The sequence below is a fragment of the Porites lutea genome, chromosome 5 (genome assembly GCF_958299795.1).
Source record: "Porites lutea chromosome 5, jaPorLute2.1, whole genome shotgun sequence".
Taxonomy (NCBI): Eukaryota; Metazoa; Cnidaria; class Anthozoa; order Scleractinia; family Poritidae; genus Porites; species Porites lutea.
Window position 1 is genome coordinate 8,636,068 of NC_133205.1, and position 19,546 is coordinate 8,655,613.

General features: G+C 37.8%; 1 protein-coding gene across 1 annotated transcript; it reads left to right on the plus strand.

Moving 5' to 3' along the window:
- Nucleotides 1-1,538: 1,538 nt before the first annotated feature.
- Nucleotides 1,539-16,315, plus strand: LOC140939008 (glycoprotein-N-acetylgalactosamine 3-beta-galactosyltransferase 1-like). Its single transcript, XM_073388562.1, has 2 exons — nt 1,539-1,687; nt 15,068-16,315. The coding sequence occupies exon 2, from the start codon at nt 15,135-15,137 to the stop codon at nt 16,116-16,118; it is 984 nt and encodes a 327-aa protein (XP_073244663.1). The 5' UTR covers nt 1,539-1,687; nt 15,068-15,134; the 3' UTR covers nt 16,119-16,315.
- Nucleotides 16,316-19,546: the final 3,231 nt, after the last annotated feature.

Sequence of the window (19,546 nt, forward strand, 5' to 3'; positions counted from 1 at the left end):
TTCCTCGACATTTTTAAAATATCCCTAGGCAGTTTTGGTTCAAACTCCAGCTACATGCATTTTGATGTATTGCAATGCATCCTCAACGGCGTTTCCTGCTGTACGTTGTTTCCAATTCAGGAAAAAGGTATGGTATTGTAAGCTACCTTGTATCGAAGCTCAGATAGAACTGTCCAGCACCTTTGTTTATGACTACAAAATGAGCACGAGCGGCAGCACTGCGAGGAATTCGCACCTCGGCCAGGGGGGACGAATGAAAATGATACCCATGTCTGTGAACCGATCTGTATAAACATGTATTGCAGAGCAAAACATAATAATCAAGAAAAAAAATACCCATTCATTGAAGGAAAGAGTGACAAAAATTTCAGAGTTGTAAATTTATTCACGGGCAGTATTTTTGCGATAATTTTATTTTGCACTGTGATGTTATTCGGTTCACAGGCATGGGCATCATTGTCTTTCTTCCCCCCTGGGTAAGGTGCGAATTCCTCGCAGAACTGCCGCTCGTGCTCATTTTGTAGTCATAAACAAAGGCGCTGGACAGTTCTATCTGAGGTCTGATACGAGGTAGCGTCCAATCTCAATACGTTTTCCTAAGTTGGAAGTAGCGAACAGCGGTAAAAGTCGTTGAAAATGCATTGCAATACATCAAAATGTATGCAACAGGAGTTTGAGCCAAAACTGCCAAGGGATATTTTAAAACTGTCGAAGAACAAGTCATTCTACTTCAGAGCAAGGTTTGGAGCAATTTATAGTGCTTCTAAAACTAAAAAGTACCTTTTAAGAATAGCACGATAGGCAATCGGCTTTTGTTTGAACAATTAGCAAACGTTAAATTTACTTGTCTCGAAAATTCAAACTGGTGGCTCCTTCTACCTGATAGTAATTTATTTTTGAAATTCCAAAACAATTTCACAGCTGAATTTTGAGCGAATTTTAGTTACGGACTTCTGCCCCAACGATTTTTCTGAAATTCCTCTGGCATATCTATTATATCAATTAAAGCCGATACCAGAAATTTCAGTAAAAAATATCAACAAATTTTTTTACTAGACGCGATATTCTTTGAACAGTAGGGTCCTTTTAAAAGCGAATTTCTCAAGAAATATTTACCATCAATGAAATCGGAATATTTCGTATTATTGCCAAATGATATCTCTTGTTCTTTGCAAAGTTTCGCAGCCATCGCATTAAAAACCAAAAAGTTATAAAGGAAAATTTGTCACAGCTAAATGTTCTTGTATTAATTACGGAGCCACCTTAAACCTGCGAAATTTCTCGACCTTCGCCGCCATCTTGAAAATTTTGAATCCACAATGCATCGCAATCGTTGTGCGCACACCACGTGGTTTCGATCCGATTACGCACACTGCGACGGGTGGCGGAGGCGAGTTTGTTAAAGGTAAAGGAATATATATGTATATATTTTTGCAGTTTTGTTTAGTTTGAAGCAGTTACTTATCACGCATTATTAACATTTTGCAAGTGTTAGATCAACATTTTTTGTTGTTTGAAGCCGGAAAAGTTGCTAAATTGCCTAGACTTTGCAAGAGACCAAATTTGGTTTCAGCATCAATCAATTAACTCGCCCACTTTTATCAGGTCTTTCGATGCAGCCAGCCTAACTATCATTTGTTTTATTTCCTCTATTTACAGTTTGTACCACGATGGCAGCCACAGAAATGTAAGTAAGCGTAATTAAGTCCAGTGTTCATGCACCCCACGAGAATATAGTTCAAAACCACTTAAACATAGCATTGTTAAACGTATTTTAGTATTTAATCAGTAGATATAGGCAAATTTTCATCCCCTTAAAATTTTTCATCTGTTCGGATTTCCTAGCTGAAAGTCTAGTGATCCGAAAATTATAGGGATCAGAAGTTACCTTTTCGTAGCCTGAGAGCAAGCTCTCCTATTTGCACCCAAACAGGAGAGCTTGCTCGCAGCTTCGCCGCTCGCTCGCGCGTTCTTGCGAGACCTGTTTCACTCGCCCAAACATGAGGGCTTGCTCGCGGGCTAACCTTTTCGAAAATTTCAGCCAGAAAAAAGGCTCCCGAAAATTCTAGGTGACCTTTTTAGGGTAAAAATCCGTTAAAAACGGGCAATTATACCATTTTTTAGGTGTTCGAAAATCCTAGGAGAGGCAGGCAAGCAAGAAATTTGACAACAAATGTTCCGAAAATTCTAGATCTCAAATCGTCTTCCGAACAGATATTTTCCGAAAATTGACGTTGGGTGCCCATGAATGTTTTTCATTCAAGGTCGGAGCATTTTCTATTGAATTCAAGATTTCCCCAAAACGAATTGAGAGAAAAAGAAAGTGTAAACCGCACAAGGCCCGAGACCTCAGTCTTGTTTTCAAAACGTTACTTGTATCTCATATCTTTTTGTACACAAATAATAGCATTCCGTCATGGATCAACAGAAACGTTTCATAAGGTTATTCAGTCACTTGAGAAACAGAAAACAAAGGGTTTTGCACCGTCATAGGCCTAAACCTTTCTTATATAGATATTCATTTTGGAAATACAGAAGATATACATTAACATAAGATTTGTGCAACTTATGTACGCTAGACTTCATATTATTAAGTATTAAGAAACAAACAAACAAACGAAAACTAGTAAAGCAAAATGTAATATGCGAAGCGGAAAGCAACAAACTGAATTTATAAGTTAATTATTCATTATTCTAATTCACCTTCTGAGCGTCAGATTTCACGCGTAGTTTCACGTGACTATTGATGACCTTTGTTGTAACAAACCCCGAGAGTGCGGACATCTGTTCTCTGCGCTGCCTGCGGTGAGGAATACAACGCATTTGAGGACCTTTTGTTTTTTTTAGAAGTTATTTTTGTCAACCAGCGTGTCCTTTTGCAGCTCGATTTACATTGAACGCAGCCCTAAACTTCCATGAGGAATCCAACGAATTTGCGGACCTTATGTTTTAGGGCCTGTTTACATGGAGGTGGGGTACCCCAGGTAGGTGAGGTAACATGTGGCGGGTCACCCCACCTATCATGTAAACGTGATCAAATTAAAAGAGAGATTATATGGACAGGCGGGTAACCCCACCTAAGCGGGTTACCTCACCTACCTGCGGTCCCCCACGTCCTTGTAAACAGGCCCTTAAAGACCATCATTATCAATCATTTTGCCTTTCGAGAGACTCTTGTCCTCTGCCACTCGCTCATTAGATCTTTGTATTTAATTCAAGTTTAAATTTTTATACCACTGATACATTCTGCCCCATTCTTGCGCTTTTTACACATTCTGCTTACACCAATTTTTTCATATGGATATTGCCATGCGGAATATTTTCTTATCCCGGATGATGCTGTTAATCGGCGAAAGCTGGAAATTTAATTTTGATGTTTAATTTTAGCAGTCAACGGCCTCAGTTGAACTATATTTTACTTTCTAACGTTTATAGTTTTGAATTTCCATAAAAAATGTGCTAACTTGCTCCAATTTCAAAAAAGCTTCAAGCCATGTTGTCATTTTTTAATAGAATTGAAAGCCTAGATCTAGCAAGTTTTTTTTTTCTAAAGTTGAGTGCCATCCTTTTCTATAGCGGAATCCATTGTAAACCTCTAAAATTATTTAACAAATCTCGTAGATCTGGATAGGCACATTCGGCCACAAAAGACAAACGAGTTCGCCTTTTTGGCACTTGCGGGAAGGTACCCTTAGTTTATATATTTTATTTCCCTTTCGCTGTTTGAAACTCGGATAGTTTAAGGTTCAAAAATGTTTAAGTAGAAGAATAAGAGCGATTTTAAGGTCAAGAGCATTGCAGAACTGCAGGAACGAGGACTTAATTCAGTGCTTGTAGTGGAAATTCCAGCCTCAGCAGCTGAAATGGTTTTAAAATTGAAACTAAACTTCGAAAGAGATAAAACCGGTGCGTGACAGGCAAATTTAATAATACATAGATAATTCACATTTCAAAAGTCATGGTCACACGCTATTAATTTAGTCCAATCCACTTTCGCTATAAAGACCGTTTGGCCATGGGTTGGTTGTATTTTCAACTGTATATTTATTCGGCAAACAGGGACTCGACACTTTTGATGACGGTTATGTTGATTATTTACAAACTGCCAAGTTGAATCAAGAGGTTTTTCCGATATCTGTAGCAAAAAAGTGCAGGCTTATGTGAACATGTACAGTTGAACATCTCTACAACGGCCACCTTAGAGACAGACTCCGGTGAATTAAGGAATGGGGCAATGCAAATTTGGTGGGGGGTGGTCTATTTTAGTAGGGATTTTACCTTTGGCATAAAAATTTAAAATTTAATATCTACTTTGCATATGCATTCAATTGATTAGATCCTGGTAATTCGTAATGTATTCAATCTGATAGTTATCGGTCAATTATTTTTATAAGCTTTTGCTAGTTTTATCATCTGACCATCTGCTAATAATTTGTCATTACTCGTGTATAATATAAGTTATAGAACAGAATAATCACTACAAAGAAAGAACTACTGAAATATAAATTAGCTTCGGATGATAAATGTCCTTTCTGCCTTAATCCAGATTCAGATATTATCAAGAGTCAAAGGAATTCTTTTCCAAAACTTTAAGGTGGTTTAATGAATATCATAAACAGAACGTACAACTTTCGAACAAGCAAATTTTATTTAAAACGTTCGATGATTCCCTTCCAATGCAAATGCCAATCTCAACTCAGCGCAAACTTTGTCTATTGGTTTTACTGCAAAAGAAATACTTGTATACTTGCAAGAACAATGTAACGAAACCTAATTTAGAGGAATTTTAACGTAAGCTTTTTGAACAATATCGCACTGAAAATTGTGGCAAACAATAATAAATATATGTGGAAACTGACAGTTTTTCTTTTCCAGTACGTTTTGTTTTTATTGTAATTTGTTTTGTTACTTACTGACACATTTATTTACTTATTTATTGTTTTACTTTCTGCTGTGTATTAATGTTGTTAATTTGTTGTCAATAATAAAAAAAAAAGAATAATAAGTTATAGAACTTTTCATAATTACAAAACATATTTAATTAAATAAATGGATTGAAATTATGATCTGAACAGTATTTTTCCACCCTTTTGAATCAGTTCGACTATGCTGTTCCAGATAGCTAATATTTAAATGTTAATTTCGTGGTGCCGTCCTTTATGTCCGTTTTTTGTTTTGTTAGATAAAAATACCACAACGCGAGTTCGAGGAGGTCGAACGCGCTAAAATTTGCTCCAGAATTACATCCGTTTTGGTGCGCAGCTAACCCTATTAAGTTCCACATGTCAGTGAAAACACTAAGGAAAGAGAATGATGATCTTAAATCGAAGTGAAATCTCTTTCTTTCACTCTTTTCTCTGTGTAGTAATTTTGTTTTGCTATTTTTATTTGTAATTTTTCGTTGCTGCTATCATTATTTTTAATTTACTATTTATTGTAATCTTTAACTGCTGCTAATTTGAAATCCTTGCAAGTAAAAATGTATAGCGCAAAAAGCCCTAGTTGTAATAAGCCTAAGTTAATCATACCCACCCGCCTCAACTTTAACTATTTGTGGGTAGGTGCTATTGAAATTGTAAATATCTGTTTCTTAACAAAGTGAGTTGTTGTTGTTGTTGTTGTTGTTGTTGTAATACTTCTGTTGAGTAATGATCCTTCACTGTATTCATTATTTTTATGGACATATTTCAGAACATCTCTGAATACTCTTGTCATATCAGTAGATGGTATATAATGTATTTCATGGTTTTCGTTTCCCTCACTTACTTCTGAATGGCAATTGTACTGTCGCACTTTGTAATACCTGTCGCACTTTGCAATAAAATTGTCACACTTTGTAATACCTGTCGCACTTTGTAATCACACTTGTCGCACTTTGTAATAAAAAAGCTGTCGCACTTTGTAATAACAGACCATCGCACTTTGTAATAAAAAAAAGCTGTCGCACTTTGTAATAACACTTGTCGCACTTTGTAATAAACTTGAAATAGATGGTCGGAGGACAAGTAAACCCAGTAATAAGCGTCATCATCGACAACAACAACAACGACAATAATAATAATAAGTGTTCACATCAACTTCTGGCATCAAGATCTTTCCAGGGAAGTACAACTCTTTATATGCGGACGACCTCGATAGAGAGAAAGTGTCTACGCCTATGACAGGGAGAGTCATTTAAAATGGGAGCTCGTATTGGAATTTCATTTAATTAATTGTTAGTAAAAGTATTTAAAGGTGTCCCTCAGGCGAAACGTGATCGTATAAGCAAAATATTTTTAAAGTTTTACTACTAGCACAGGCAACTAGAAAACCTATAATTTCGTTACCTGCGAGGTATTACTTGAGACATAAACAGAGATATTACTTGATTTGTATTTATTACCATGAATAAGCTAAACTGTATTTCATAAAACCAAATGAAAATCACAAACTCAGAGAACAACCCGTAATAGTAGTCTTTACGCAAATATACCACAAAACGAGGGCATTGAAATTGTCTGCAATTAAAGCATATGAAGTGAACGTCTACAAAGAAAACCCTCCTATTCCTACACATTACCTGCGGGAAATGCTTAGACTAATCCTCAAAGAAAATTCTTTCCAGTTCAGTGGAAAACACTACCTACAAACCCATGGCACTGCAATGGGTACAAAGACAGCAGTTTCTTTTGCCAATACTTTTATGGCACATATTGAAACAACAATTCTAAGCAGAACCGTTTTTAAGCCTACAGTTTGGAAACGCTACATTGACGATATCTTTTCCCTATGGGACATCAGTAAACCAGACATCGAAGCCTTCATCGACCAAGCGAACTTACATCCCCCAACTATCAAATTCACGGCCGAAATATCTGACACTGAGGCTGTGTTTTTAGACACGGTCGTATACAAAGGCACAAGATTCAAGGAAAAATCTATCCTTGATGTAAAGACACATTTAAAAAAAAACGGAAACCTTTCAGTACACACATTTCACCTCTTGTCACCCGCCGAGTCTTAAAAAAGGATTTGTCAAAGGAGAAGCCTTGAGAATCCTACGAACAAACTCCTCAAAGACTACGTTTGAGGAAAATATTTCAAATTTCAAAAAACGGTTGATTGAAAGAGGCTACCCACAAACTAATAGAAAACCTTCTATCAGATATAAAGTTCACAGAGTGGGAGTCTGCACTCCTGAAACACAACAACAAAGAGGAAAAAGAAATATTGCCTTTCGTGACACAGTACCAGCCCTCAGTGTCTACTTTAAAAGAAGTTTTAATAAAAAACTGGATCTTATACAAAACCAACCGTTACTTCGCCAAATTTTCAAAGAACCACCTATCATTTCCTACAAGAAAGGAAAATCCCTAAAGGACATGCTCGTTAGAGCTAAAATAATATATAGATTTAGCCAGGGCTAAAACATCCTCGGAGACCCAGGGGCAGTCAGTCGGGCCGGGAGAAAAGGCGCGACGAAAGTTTTCAAGCACAGGCGGAAGAGCCCCTGGGTACCGACTCTCACCGGACCATTTCCAAACGGTCAAGTGAATGCTGGCTCCTGATTGGGCACAACAAATGCTTTGTATTATTGTGCCCAATCGGCGAACAGTTTCTCGTGAGTTCTTTTCGTGAGTTCGTACACGATGGGTATTATGTCGCCACAGTTGCCCGGTTCGTTCACCAAGCTTGTGCGTACCAGGGAAACTTCCATTTTCTACTTTCCTAACCAGAAACGAAGGACCTACCGATGAGTCGAAAAACGTTTCGGATGCTATCAGCAGGAACAATTCATTTTGCACAGAGAAAATTCTGTTTCTGACGGATCACAATGTATCGTAAATATTCAGATAATAGGAAGTTTAAGATGCGGCGGCGAAGAGATAATAAAAAAGCAATAGCTTGACAAGGCAAAACAACAACTTTGCACGTGCATCACGCATTTTGCAGATTTCTTTGCCGTCACTGCACGACTACCACGTGAAGATGCCTAATTTCAGGTTTTGTGAAGGAGGTAAACAAACAATGACAAAATTTTCTTTCTCTTTATGAACTTGGATATGGTTGATAGAAAATCAGCTCCAGAAGAGTTTTGCATTTGACAAAGTAAGCGAGTTGGGATAATCACGATAGAGACTGGAAAAATGTGAATTCACTTTTCATGCGACGTTTTCGTGGCTGTCAGCTGTCGTGGAATCTTAAACTCTTTAAGATTTACGAAGGCATGATCGATGCAAGTGTGAATACCTGTTGTAAGCTCAAGCTTGTATTTTTGGAAAAGCATCTTTAGTTTTCGGGTAGACAGTGGTAGTCTTTACACTAGAGCCTAAATAAGCTAAGAAATATTTCAAGATAAGTAAATTTTAATTACTTCAAGTAAAATAAAGCTTCACACACAACCGATTCTTTTTTACTTCAGGTTATTTTCCCACGCAACAAAATTAAGATTGATTGACATGTCTCGCCTTTCTCAAAGCTCAAGAAACCGCAAAACCGCAAGTCAGCTAAGTAGGTCATAAGGATGGTTTTCAAGTCGCTTGAAACTTTCTTGAATCGTTTCAACTTTCCAACTTTAATGAGATGCAAAGCAAAGTTACTTGAGATTTTACTTAGGCCTTCACACACGAATTTTTGGTTAATTAAAACTTAGCGGCTCTTAAGTCTTACTTAACAGCCTAGTGTAAAGACAACCGACCAGTATTTTGAAATAAAGTGTTTATATCAAACTGAAAGTTTCCTGACTGCGTGCATTTGTTTGGTGCATGAGCCAGACAAGCCGTGATCGAGTCAATAGCTGTCGCGTCGTGTACGAACTCACGAAAAGAACTCAGGAGATGCTGTTTCCCGTTTGGGCACAATAATACAAAGCATTTTTTGTGCCCAATCAGGAGCCAGCATTCACTTGACCGTTTGGAAATGGTCCGGTGAGAGTCGGTACCCAGGGGCTCTTCCGCCTGTGCTTGAAAACTGACTGACTGCCCCTGGGTTTCCGAGGATGGGGCTAAAAGCGAAGCTCCAATTTTAATAAATTTATAATTTAAATCAAACAATAAACTTTTAATCCACAAATCATTTAACTTAAGGGCACATTCATGTGACTTTTGAGGGAAAGGCTAAGTTATTTTAGAGTGAAACATCTTACATCGAATTGATAACCTTATATGTACACCCAAAACATGGCAAACATCTTCGATCACATTCAAGATCACAGTAGATTAGGCCTCGAAAACAAATTCTTGGAAAACAAATCACGCCAAATTTTTTTGCGTTCGACAGGTTTACTTTACAAATTCTTGCCAACAAATCTGGGGGTGTTTAAACCAACCTTTTATAATTTTTATATACCACATTTGAGGTGAAACAGTACTACTTATCATACAGAGCTCGGACAGAAAGCGGTATTTCACAATTTTTCAAGACAAATTGCACTCAGTCAATATTCAGGACGAGCCAAACCGTTCAAAAATTTCAGAAAATTTCCAAAATCACTCATACGGCCAGCTGGTTCTCGTTTCTATAGTGCGAGCTGTCAGTGATATAAAAGGTCGAGTGTTTGAATGAACTTTAACAGAGTTACGCGTCAACATAATAGCGAATTTATTATTATTTGTTTTGTTATTTAATGGTTTCAGTTATAACGATGTGTAATCTTATAAAGCGTTTGATACGCGCGACATTTTTTAGTACTCCTGCAAGCGATGGTCATGAACGATGAAAACAAACGGCACGGACAAGCGATTAAAATTGCAAGAGAGACTACTAACAATAAAAAAAAGAGATATAATTCCGTGAAACATTTACAGAGACAACAATTTTCATTCACGAAGACAAGTATCAAAGTGTCTCTAAAAATCTCTTTAAGTGTAAAGCTTAAGTTTATGTTTTAGCCGGCTTCCCGGCGCGGTGTTTACTGTTTTCGAAGGTGAACTCCTCGAAGCAAGAAAATCGCTCAAAGTTTTCTTTCTACAACCAAATTTATAACTAAATATTCTTCGGAACGTTTTCTTTCTATTTGTGGTGAGCAAATATATCTGAAGGCTTTTTAAAGTTCTGTAAGCTTATATCAAACCTGATACTAGGTCAGATCATTGACTCAAATCCTACAAACGTGCATAAACTTGCCGCATAAACTGTCAGCGTGAACTGTGCAAGACTTCATGAAAACATCAAATACAATAATTACTTAGGCTTACCATTCGAGATTCAGTTCCTGATAGCTATCAAGGGAGGCCACAGTTGCGTGAGACTTTTAAACCCTATTACGCATTAAGCAAGGTGAAAAACGAAAACGATGCCATCCGAAATCGAATTACCGAATTTTGACAAGCGACGCATTTCTCAACCAAAACCCAGTAAACAAACCAGCCATGGATAACAGAAGGCTCTTGATAGCAGCTGTATTTCATTTTGTACATCCAGAGGAAAAAGACAGTTAAAAACATCACCAGTTGACACAAAACTCTGTCAGCTTCACCTGTCAAAGTAAACTAGATTTTGCATATTTTCCGCATGAACTCACCTGTCAAATTTTGACCAATCAGAGTATAAAAATTGGACGTAGAGCGTGACCAACGCGTGACCATGGTAAGATATATAAGGTCTTCCCCGCCTGTACTTTTAAAAAAACTGGATGAATTGTCGCTTCCGAGGTCAGTTTGAAATCAAAATCCTAATAGTGCGGGGCCATAGTGACATAAACACAACATATTTGATATGAATCCTTGGAAAAATAAACTTGAGCCTGCGATCATTTGAAACTGGTAATTTGTCAGCGGATAACTTAAAAAGTACTCGACCTCGATGGGTTGACACTTGAGCCCGCGCTACGGTCAGGTGATACTGGTCAGCGGATGCTCTGTTTTGATAGCTGTCAATTGATCACAACATTGATGTGCAGCCTGTGCAATTAGTTTTCTCTTGGGCTCCCAAACTAGCTAAAAGTGTGAGAGTAAACATTGGTTTTCCTGTGGTGCGGACGGACTGCGGTCGGTCGGTGTACGGTCACGTGATTACCAAATTTTCTGGGATGGGTAGATTTACTTAGCAATGGGGCTCCGCCCACGCGCGCGCGAAGCGCGCACGTGGAGCTCCGCTATAAAAGGTTTACACAAGGTTTCACGCCGGTATAGATGTGCGGTCTGTCACCCCTTGCATTTTCTCACGTATTTTTGAGTAGACAAATCTCATAAACGGGCCACAAATTCAACAGGAATACGCGCGAACTGAACAAATTGTCTGTTGTACATTTAAAAGGTTCTGCTCAACTTACACAATTTTCCCTTGCTGAACATAAACTGTACCGTGCCGTATCTTAGTCCGCTATATATAAGCTATATCATGGTTCAAATTTTAAACTGTAAGATCCCTGAAAGAGTTCTCCTCAATGGAGCAATATGTAAAAGGTTTTCAAAGGTTTCACGCCGGTGAAGATGTGCGGCCTGTCACCTCAGCTCTTGCAAGTTTTTACCATCTATTTCAAGTTTATTAGAAAGTGCGACAAGTGTTATTGCAAAGTGCGACAGCTTTTTTTACTATAAAGTGCGATGGTCTGTTATTACAAAGTGCGACAGCTTTTTTATTACAAAGTGCGACAACTGTTGTAACAAAGTGCGACAGGTATTACAAAGTGTGACAATTTTATTACAAAGTGCGACAGGTATTACAAAGTGCGACAGTACAGCAATTGCTTACAGTTCTTGGATCAGTTTGTTATAAAGAAATGGATTTTTTTGTTTGTGAATCGATATTTGCATCATTGATTATGAATAGAAAACATGAATCGGGCTATTTGCACCGCTTGATAGAGTGATTTTACTTGACCAGTGAAACAGATAGTAACAACTACTGCAACATAGCTACTAGTAAACAAACGAAAACAATGGAATTAGTGCATAATAATGGCATGCGTAGTACTCTACTACCTATTTCACGGGTTAAGTAAAATCACTCTATTTTGAAATTTTCAGATCTCTCTTGACTGGAATTTGATCTTTTAATATCTTCTCTCGAGTAAGTCCATTTAATAATCTGTGATTTTATGACTCATATATAACGACTGTCCTTCACGGTTACAAGTTATCCGCGGAACAAACAATTGCAATTTCTAGTGATAATCACTCTACATTTAACTGCATCTTACCAAATTATATTGCCATCAAAGTGAATTTCCAAATTCAATTCAACCCTTTTACTAGGTAATAGCTCATTTTCTAATATTTCACAAAACATGAATATCGGTTCAAAGGTATCAGGGACACCCAACGAGAATATAGTTCAAAACCACTTAAACATAGCATTGTTAAACATATTTTAGTATTTAAACGGTAGATATGGGCATATTTCTTATCCCTTAAAAATTTTTAATCTGTGCGGATTTCCTAGCTGAAAGTCTAGTGATCTGAAGATTATAGAAATCGAAACTTACCTTTTCGAAAATTTCAGCCAGGAAAAAGCCTCCCGAAAATTCAAGGTGGCCTTTTTAGGGTAAAAATCCGTTAAAAATGGGCAATTATACTATTTTTTAGATGTTCGAAAATCCTAGGAGAGGCAGGCAAGCAAAAAATTTACAACAAATGTTCCCAAAATTCTAGATTTCAAATCGCTTTCCGAACAGATATTTTCCAAAAATTGACGTTGGGTGCCCCTGATACCAAAAAGTGCTTTACGAAGGGAATTAAAACCCTTTATTGTAATTCAGTTAGTTTTAGTTGGTTTTTGCAGCCCGTTCTTCTGCGTTCCTATTAGTATCGAGATAGGAAAATTCATTGGTTGCTGTGCTTTCAGCATAAACTGGACTATACTGGAGCAGATTTTTTATTTTAAAAGCATGATTGGCTTCATTGCAATAGTACACCTTTTTACTATTCAGTTTTACATCAAAATTTTTCAAAAATGAGTAAGATCCATTTACAATACCACTGTGGTCATTTGCGGCAATATTGCTGCCATCAGCTGTCCTATTCACTTTAAAACTGGTTGACATTCGAGCATTATACCAATTGAAATGAGTGACCTCTCCACTGTTATCAGCAACAAATCTGTATCCATCCTTTTTCTGACGGGTATTTAGAAATGTGTAGATGTATTCAATGCTGTTTGAAAGTCAAAAACATCTTCGTATCTTTTAATATACTTTGGATTCCTAAAAGATTTCATATAATATTAGATTAGAAAAATTTGATTTTTCTCATTTTACCTCCAGATAACAATTGCATGATTTACTCTTTCATTGATCTCATAATCGATCGCTTAGGTCTGGTTCAGACGCCTAACTTTTCATGAGCCTAACCTAGTTCGACTTAAGACCGACCCAAACTAATTAGACCGACTGAATTGATTCAGACGTCAATCTTAATTCCAGCGAAACTAAATAAGAGAGGAGAAAAATGTTCACTATGGTCAAACTTCTTGCGAAATACGTTATTATAATTTAGGCAAATGAAAAGTTCGGCTTCTGAATCAAAGCCGTTCCAAAGTCGTTCCACAGCCGAGATTCCCGGCCGGGGAATATTGCATTTATGATTAACAAAAAACACAAGGGCGGGAGCTACACTATTGCATCCGGGGATAAACGTTATATTAATCTGAGTGATGCCATTGTACTTTTACTTATCGGCTGTCTGCCACAGGGTTGTTATTAAGGTTTTATGTAGATGGTCTCTCAGGAAAGTAACCAGTCATGTATCCCACAAATCCTCATAAATTTGTTATGTTTTACTCATTTTAAAACATGGAGTGGCTGGTTGATTTTACTGTAGATGCAGACCGGCTAAAAAAGCTGGCTGTCGGCTTCTAAACCATTTTCAAAGAAAATGAATTTGAATTTCTATATCTATATTTCGCAAACTAGAAAAACCAGAAAAATTCAGACATGACCTTACACCTGGACCACTAGCTTGAAAAAATTACAACCATGTGCTAGATCCTAAGATTGTATGGATGTTACATGTAAAAAAGACCCAAATTACAGGGTTTTTTTTTTCAATACAAAATTATGTAGAAGTGATTCATATGCTCATTCAGGCTCATCGGGTCTTCATTTTCTAAATATTTTGATAGTAAATTTCAGATATAACATGCACTGATTGGTTATTTGAAAGAGCGTGCTTTATGAGAATTTATTATATAGACACGAGTGTTTTACTGGAAAATATACCACTCGTAAAATTCATAAAACTACATCCGGGACCCGAGTGGTTTATTTTCCATAATCTCACACGTGAGTTTATCGATGACGTAATTTCGGTAATTTCCCTTCGAAATTTGTAGGCGTCTTGCGTCTTTTGAATTTTACTTACACATTTTTCAAAGCTTTGATTATATTTTGTCATTGTAGAGCCCTATTCAGCTCAGTGTTATTTTTCAAGATTATTGTAAACAATGTCTTATTGTAAACAATGTCTTTTCTGGTCTTTTCTCGTGGCAAAAAGAATATTTTACTCACTTGCTGCGCTCGTTCGTGAAATATTGTTTTGCTACTCGAAAATAAAATTCATATCTTCGCGCCACCGTGTAATATGCTCTATATAAAACACGGAGCTAGAGCTATCACGCCATTTGCCAATAGTTTGTTTTGAAAATGGCGGACGGATCTCCCAGAGGGTCGTTTCAGGTCGTCTGGGGGACAGACTTGGAGGTCGATTTGGAACGGACACAAAATTATTGCGTGGAGTTATTGGCCCTATATTAAAAATATATTATTAAATAGAGTATTCGATGATGTAGTTAGCTTGAGAAATATGAGATATAGTTAGCTGCAGAAACAATGACCTCCCACGGTCCCCATCCCTGTATGTGAAAAGTCTTTCCTTTCAAGAAAGGAATATGCTATTCGTATATCACCCAGTCAAATAAAAAACAATTAGTTACTCGATAGTTAGAAGGGCCTTAAATGCAATGTCCGACAGAAATATACTTCCCAAAATATTATCCGAGAGCATCGTGCAATCGGCAGCCCAATGAGCCCTATTATGGGGGTCTTGTTAGTGCTAACTAAACTTAACATGCATTATGCCTTCAGTTTCACCGCAAAGAAACACAATTCTAGAACTATAAATGTCTATTAATCCTTTTCGTTTCTTTGTAGGTTTTTTCAAACCTAACGGAAGACATTTTAGGAGAGATCACTTCCAATAAATTACCGAAAGGACATCATGAACCTGTCTTCAACCTCAAAGCTCTCCACTTTTGCTTGGGGAATGGTACTGGGAGTTTTAACCATGTTCATGTTTGAACACTATAATTACATGCAGTTTATGCACGAGTTTATGGAAACTGGGTACACCGAAAAAATAGCTGCTCAGAGAAATGTTAGCAAGTATAAGACTAACGCGTATTATCGTCCTCCCGAACCAAAAAGATACAGCATTCAACGAGAGGAGAGAGGCTATTTGGCCCCTGAAGTTAACGCGACACGAATCTTATGCTGGATAATGACAACTCCAAACAACATACGTGAACGAGCAAAATCAGTGAAGGATACGTGGGGAAAACGCTGCGACACCCTTCTGTTTTTCAGCTCGAAAGAGGATCCCAATTTCCCCGCCATCGGGCTTAATGTTATGGAGGGGCGTGCAAAGTTGTATGACAAAGCTAGAGCATCATTGGAGTACATTTATAACCACCATCTCAACGATGCTGATTGGTTTTTTAAAGCAGACGACGACACTTACGCCATCATTGAAAATCTTCGTTCTTATCTATCCAAATTGAATACCTCGGAACCTCATTACCTTGGCAGAATTTTTACTCATGATGGTATTTACAACAGCGGTGGAGGATACGTTTTTAGTCGTGAAACACTGCGAAGGTTTAAAAAAGCACTGGGTGAACCAAGCTGCCCACAACACTACCCTTTTGAGGACGTAGCAGTCGGAAAATGCCTCAAGGCACAGGGTGTCGCGCCCGTTAGAACCACAGATTCCAGCGGCAAAGAAACGTTTATGGTATTACCACTTGAGTCTCATCTGATGCCCCTCAGATATAAGTTACCAGGATGGTACCCGAAATTCTATAAAGAGGGCGCTGAATACTGCTCAGAATACCCATATCTTTTTCATAAAGTTAATCCAAACATAATGTATCAGATGGAATACTTAATCTATCGTGTGAAAGTGTGGTCCAAAAACAGTAAATAAAGTACTAGCATGTAGGGATAAAACTACCAATTCAAAACAAACAAAGTAGCTAGACAACGGTCATAAAATTGGCCTGTGAACAGACGGCCGCTTCCCCTAAAAAAAGATAGACATCGATCTTCCTCCCCGATTTTTTTTTTTGAGGGGATTGGGCGTCTGCATACAGGCTATCATTAAATAAAAATATTCCTCTTTTAACTCGCAACATGTCTCAATATTTTACTGTTAAATCGTCTATTGTTGGTTCCTTGTATTTCTTGTATTAATTTTTACAGAACGTGTATAAGCTATTTTCTTTTGACTTCACAATGAAGTCCGGGAACGTCGAAACGTCGCCATCTGTTTTGAATTTCTTACAACGATTTTAAGTAATATCTTATCGCAGTTCCTTATACTCAATGTTTAAACTAAAATCGCTTGTTATTTGGGCGTGGCCCAAATAAAGTAATGGAAACGGCCTGTTTTGACGCAAATGTGCAATAGGCACGCAATACGAGCTAACGCAAACAAGGCAAGTAAACTAGCGAAGCGAGGCGAATGTCTGCCATGCGAACGTCTTGTACAAGGTAAGAGGCATGTGGGAAAGAGAGCTCTGCTAGCACGGCACTTTATCGCACTTTTACGATCTCAAAAGTTAATCTGAATCTTCAGTATTTTTGCCTCATCGAAATTTGGAAGTCTGAAGTCCATGGATGAAATCTATCAAAAATATTTGGAATATTAACGTCGGGTTTTGGTCACAATAAGATCACAAGTAACGAACCTTGAAACACAGAAAGTCACCAAACGGATCGAAATCCACCAATCACAAATCACAAACATTTCCTAAGAGGTCCGCTAAGATGACTGGCGTCTAACGTTTTTTTGACGAGAGGATCGAAATACACCAATCATAGAAAGACAGTTTTTACTGCATGTTTCCTAAGAGGTCATCTGAATTTGCTGTTTTCTTAATGTTATGTCCATTTTCTTTTCCTTATTTTGTGATTGGTCGATTTTGTTAGGTCGAGTGGATAATCCAACGAGGGACGATTTAGATATCGTTTGATCCGAAATTTTTGGAAGCTCTAGTAGTTACTGGGTGATGTGTTCTCCGATAACACCATTTTCCCTTCATGGCCCTGATATTAAGGCATGTTTTGATATCATTTTGTACAGGAAGCTAAAGAAAATGGATACTCCTCCCCAGCTTTCCAGCAAGAAGGCAATTACATCAGGTAAACGAGCAAAGAGTGAGTTGACAGCTGGTAGAAAAGTGAAGCTTTTGCTTTTGTTGTATTTGTATAAAGCTGATATACATGCATCGATGAAGTGAGATATCTGACTAGGATTGTGCCTCTCAACAATGATATTTCTGCCTCAACTACTACACATCATTGCATTTTTGTATTTTTCATTGTATTTTTAATCACTTTTACCCTTTTGACAAACAGCAAGAATAACATCACCAGTTTCTAAAGGCTACTGTTTTCGCGAGCACCGTATGGCCACAGTTTAACAACCTGGATCAGTCCATAAACTGCATGTAAATGCATGTAAAATAGCATACCCGGTGAGAAAGAATAGAAGTCATGCATCTATTTTGGGCTTCGGATCAAACAGGGAAACAAGAGAAAAGTTGTATAATTTCGCCGAATATATTTGGTATTAAGATGCTCCCCAAATAGTTGTCTGCTAGCCTATCTTTGTGTCATAATCAATATCAACCACACAACACCGAGCTGAAACCGTCAAAAGCACTAATGAAATCGGGTGATATTGTTTGATAAAAAAAACGCTCAGGCCGTTAAATTCGCGGTGGATAGAGTAGCGCCTTTGCTTGCGTTAGTATTTTAAATTGGATCGACTAAATACGTAGGCTTAAAATGTGTCTTTTTTTTTCTGCGCGACTGAATAATTCTTAGCCGTAACAGGCGCTTCCCAAGCTAGTTTCTTATCACAAATGGAATTTCCAGCGTTTGAGTGGATACGAATTAGCCGGAAATGAAATATTTCTGCGGCACGGGAGCAGTGGGGACTGGGGCAGTTGAAGTGCAGTATGGGTAGAATGGAGCGCTATAAAAGGGATGCTTATCACGTGGGAAAGCATTCTAGGCCCACACCTTGCTAGCTCATGCTATTTTTTCTTTCTTTCTTTCTTCCTTTCTTTATTTATTTAGTACATATTTGATTTACTAGTGGCAGTTCGATTTTTCCAGGGGTTTCTTAGCTTGTTTGCGTTTCCTTAAATTATTTAGAGTTTGCCGTCCTTTGTCGGAATACTTGTTTTGTAAATAAGGGCGAAGTCCTTCCAGCCTTCGTAGGATGGGCTTTTCAGAGCATGAGCCATGGATCCTACCCAGATTTCCTGCCGAGTTTTTTTCCTTACTGAGGTTTTTTTCCGGCAGGTTTTTTCTGGCCTCTGTTCTGACAGTATTCTGTGTAAACTGTCGCGCAGGTCTGTTCTAGTTCTTACACCACATATTTGAATGTAATAGAAGATGTTGTATAATGTATTGTTATATCTGCGTTGCTCGGCCGAAACAGCCAAAATAAACCTAATGGTTTTTCCATTCATGTTGTATTGCGTAGTAAAGCCGAAATCGCTATTTTAAGACCATGTACATTTTTTTGGATACCGGTCTTTAAAATACTGAAAATAGACTTTTCACGCTTTAGGATGATGATATGATTGCGTGAAAAGTGACGCCCCCATCATTTTAGATGCAAAATATGATCAGAGATTAATGAAATATGTATGTTGCGAGCTACCGGGTATCAAGGGTGAGATCGCTGACTTTTACCCAAGATCTCCTTTTTTTGGTGGCTAAGACGGTGCGGCTCGTTATGGCGGATTCGTCTGCTGTCGGATTCACTGGATACGTGTGGACGGAAGCCGTATCCGGAAAGAAAAGTTGCAGATTCAAAAATATCCGGATACGTGTGGACTGGGTCTAAAGCTGTCAAATTTGTCCGCCGCGGGGCGTGATTTGAGAATGTTGGCATTGTTTCGATGCGATTAAGCACACTGCGCCAGTTGCACTGCGAAGAGTTTTGATTGCAGGAGGAGGCGAGTTTGTTAAAGGTAAAGGAATATATATATATATATATATTTTTTTTGCAGTTTTGTTTTGTTTGAAGCAGTTACTTACCACGCATTATTAACATTTTGCAAGTGTTAGATCAACATTTTGTGTTGTTTGAAGCCGGAAAAGTTGCTGCATTGCCTAGATTTTGCAAGAGACCAAATTTGGTTTCATCATCATTCAATTAACTTGCCCACTTTTATCAGGTCTTTCGATGCAGCCAGCCTAACTATCATTTACAGTTTGTACCACGATGGCAGCCGCAGAAATGTAAGTAAGCGTAATTAAGTCAAGTGTTTTTCATTCAACGTCGGACCATTTTCTATTGAATTCAAGATTTCACCAAAAGGAAAAAGAAACTGT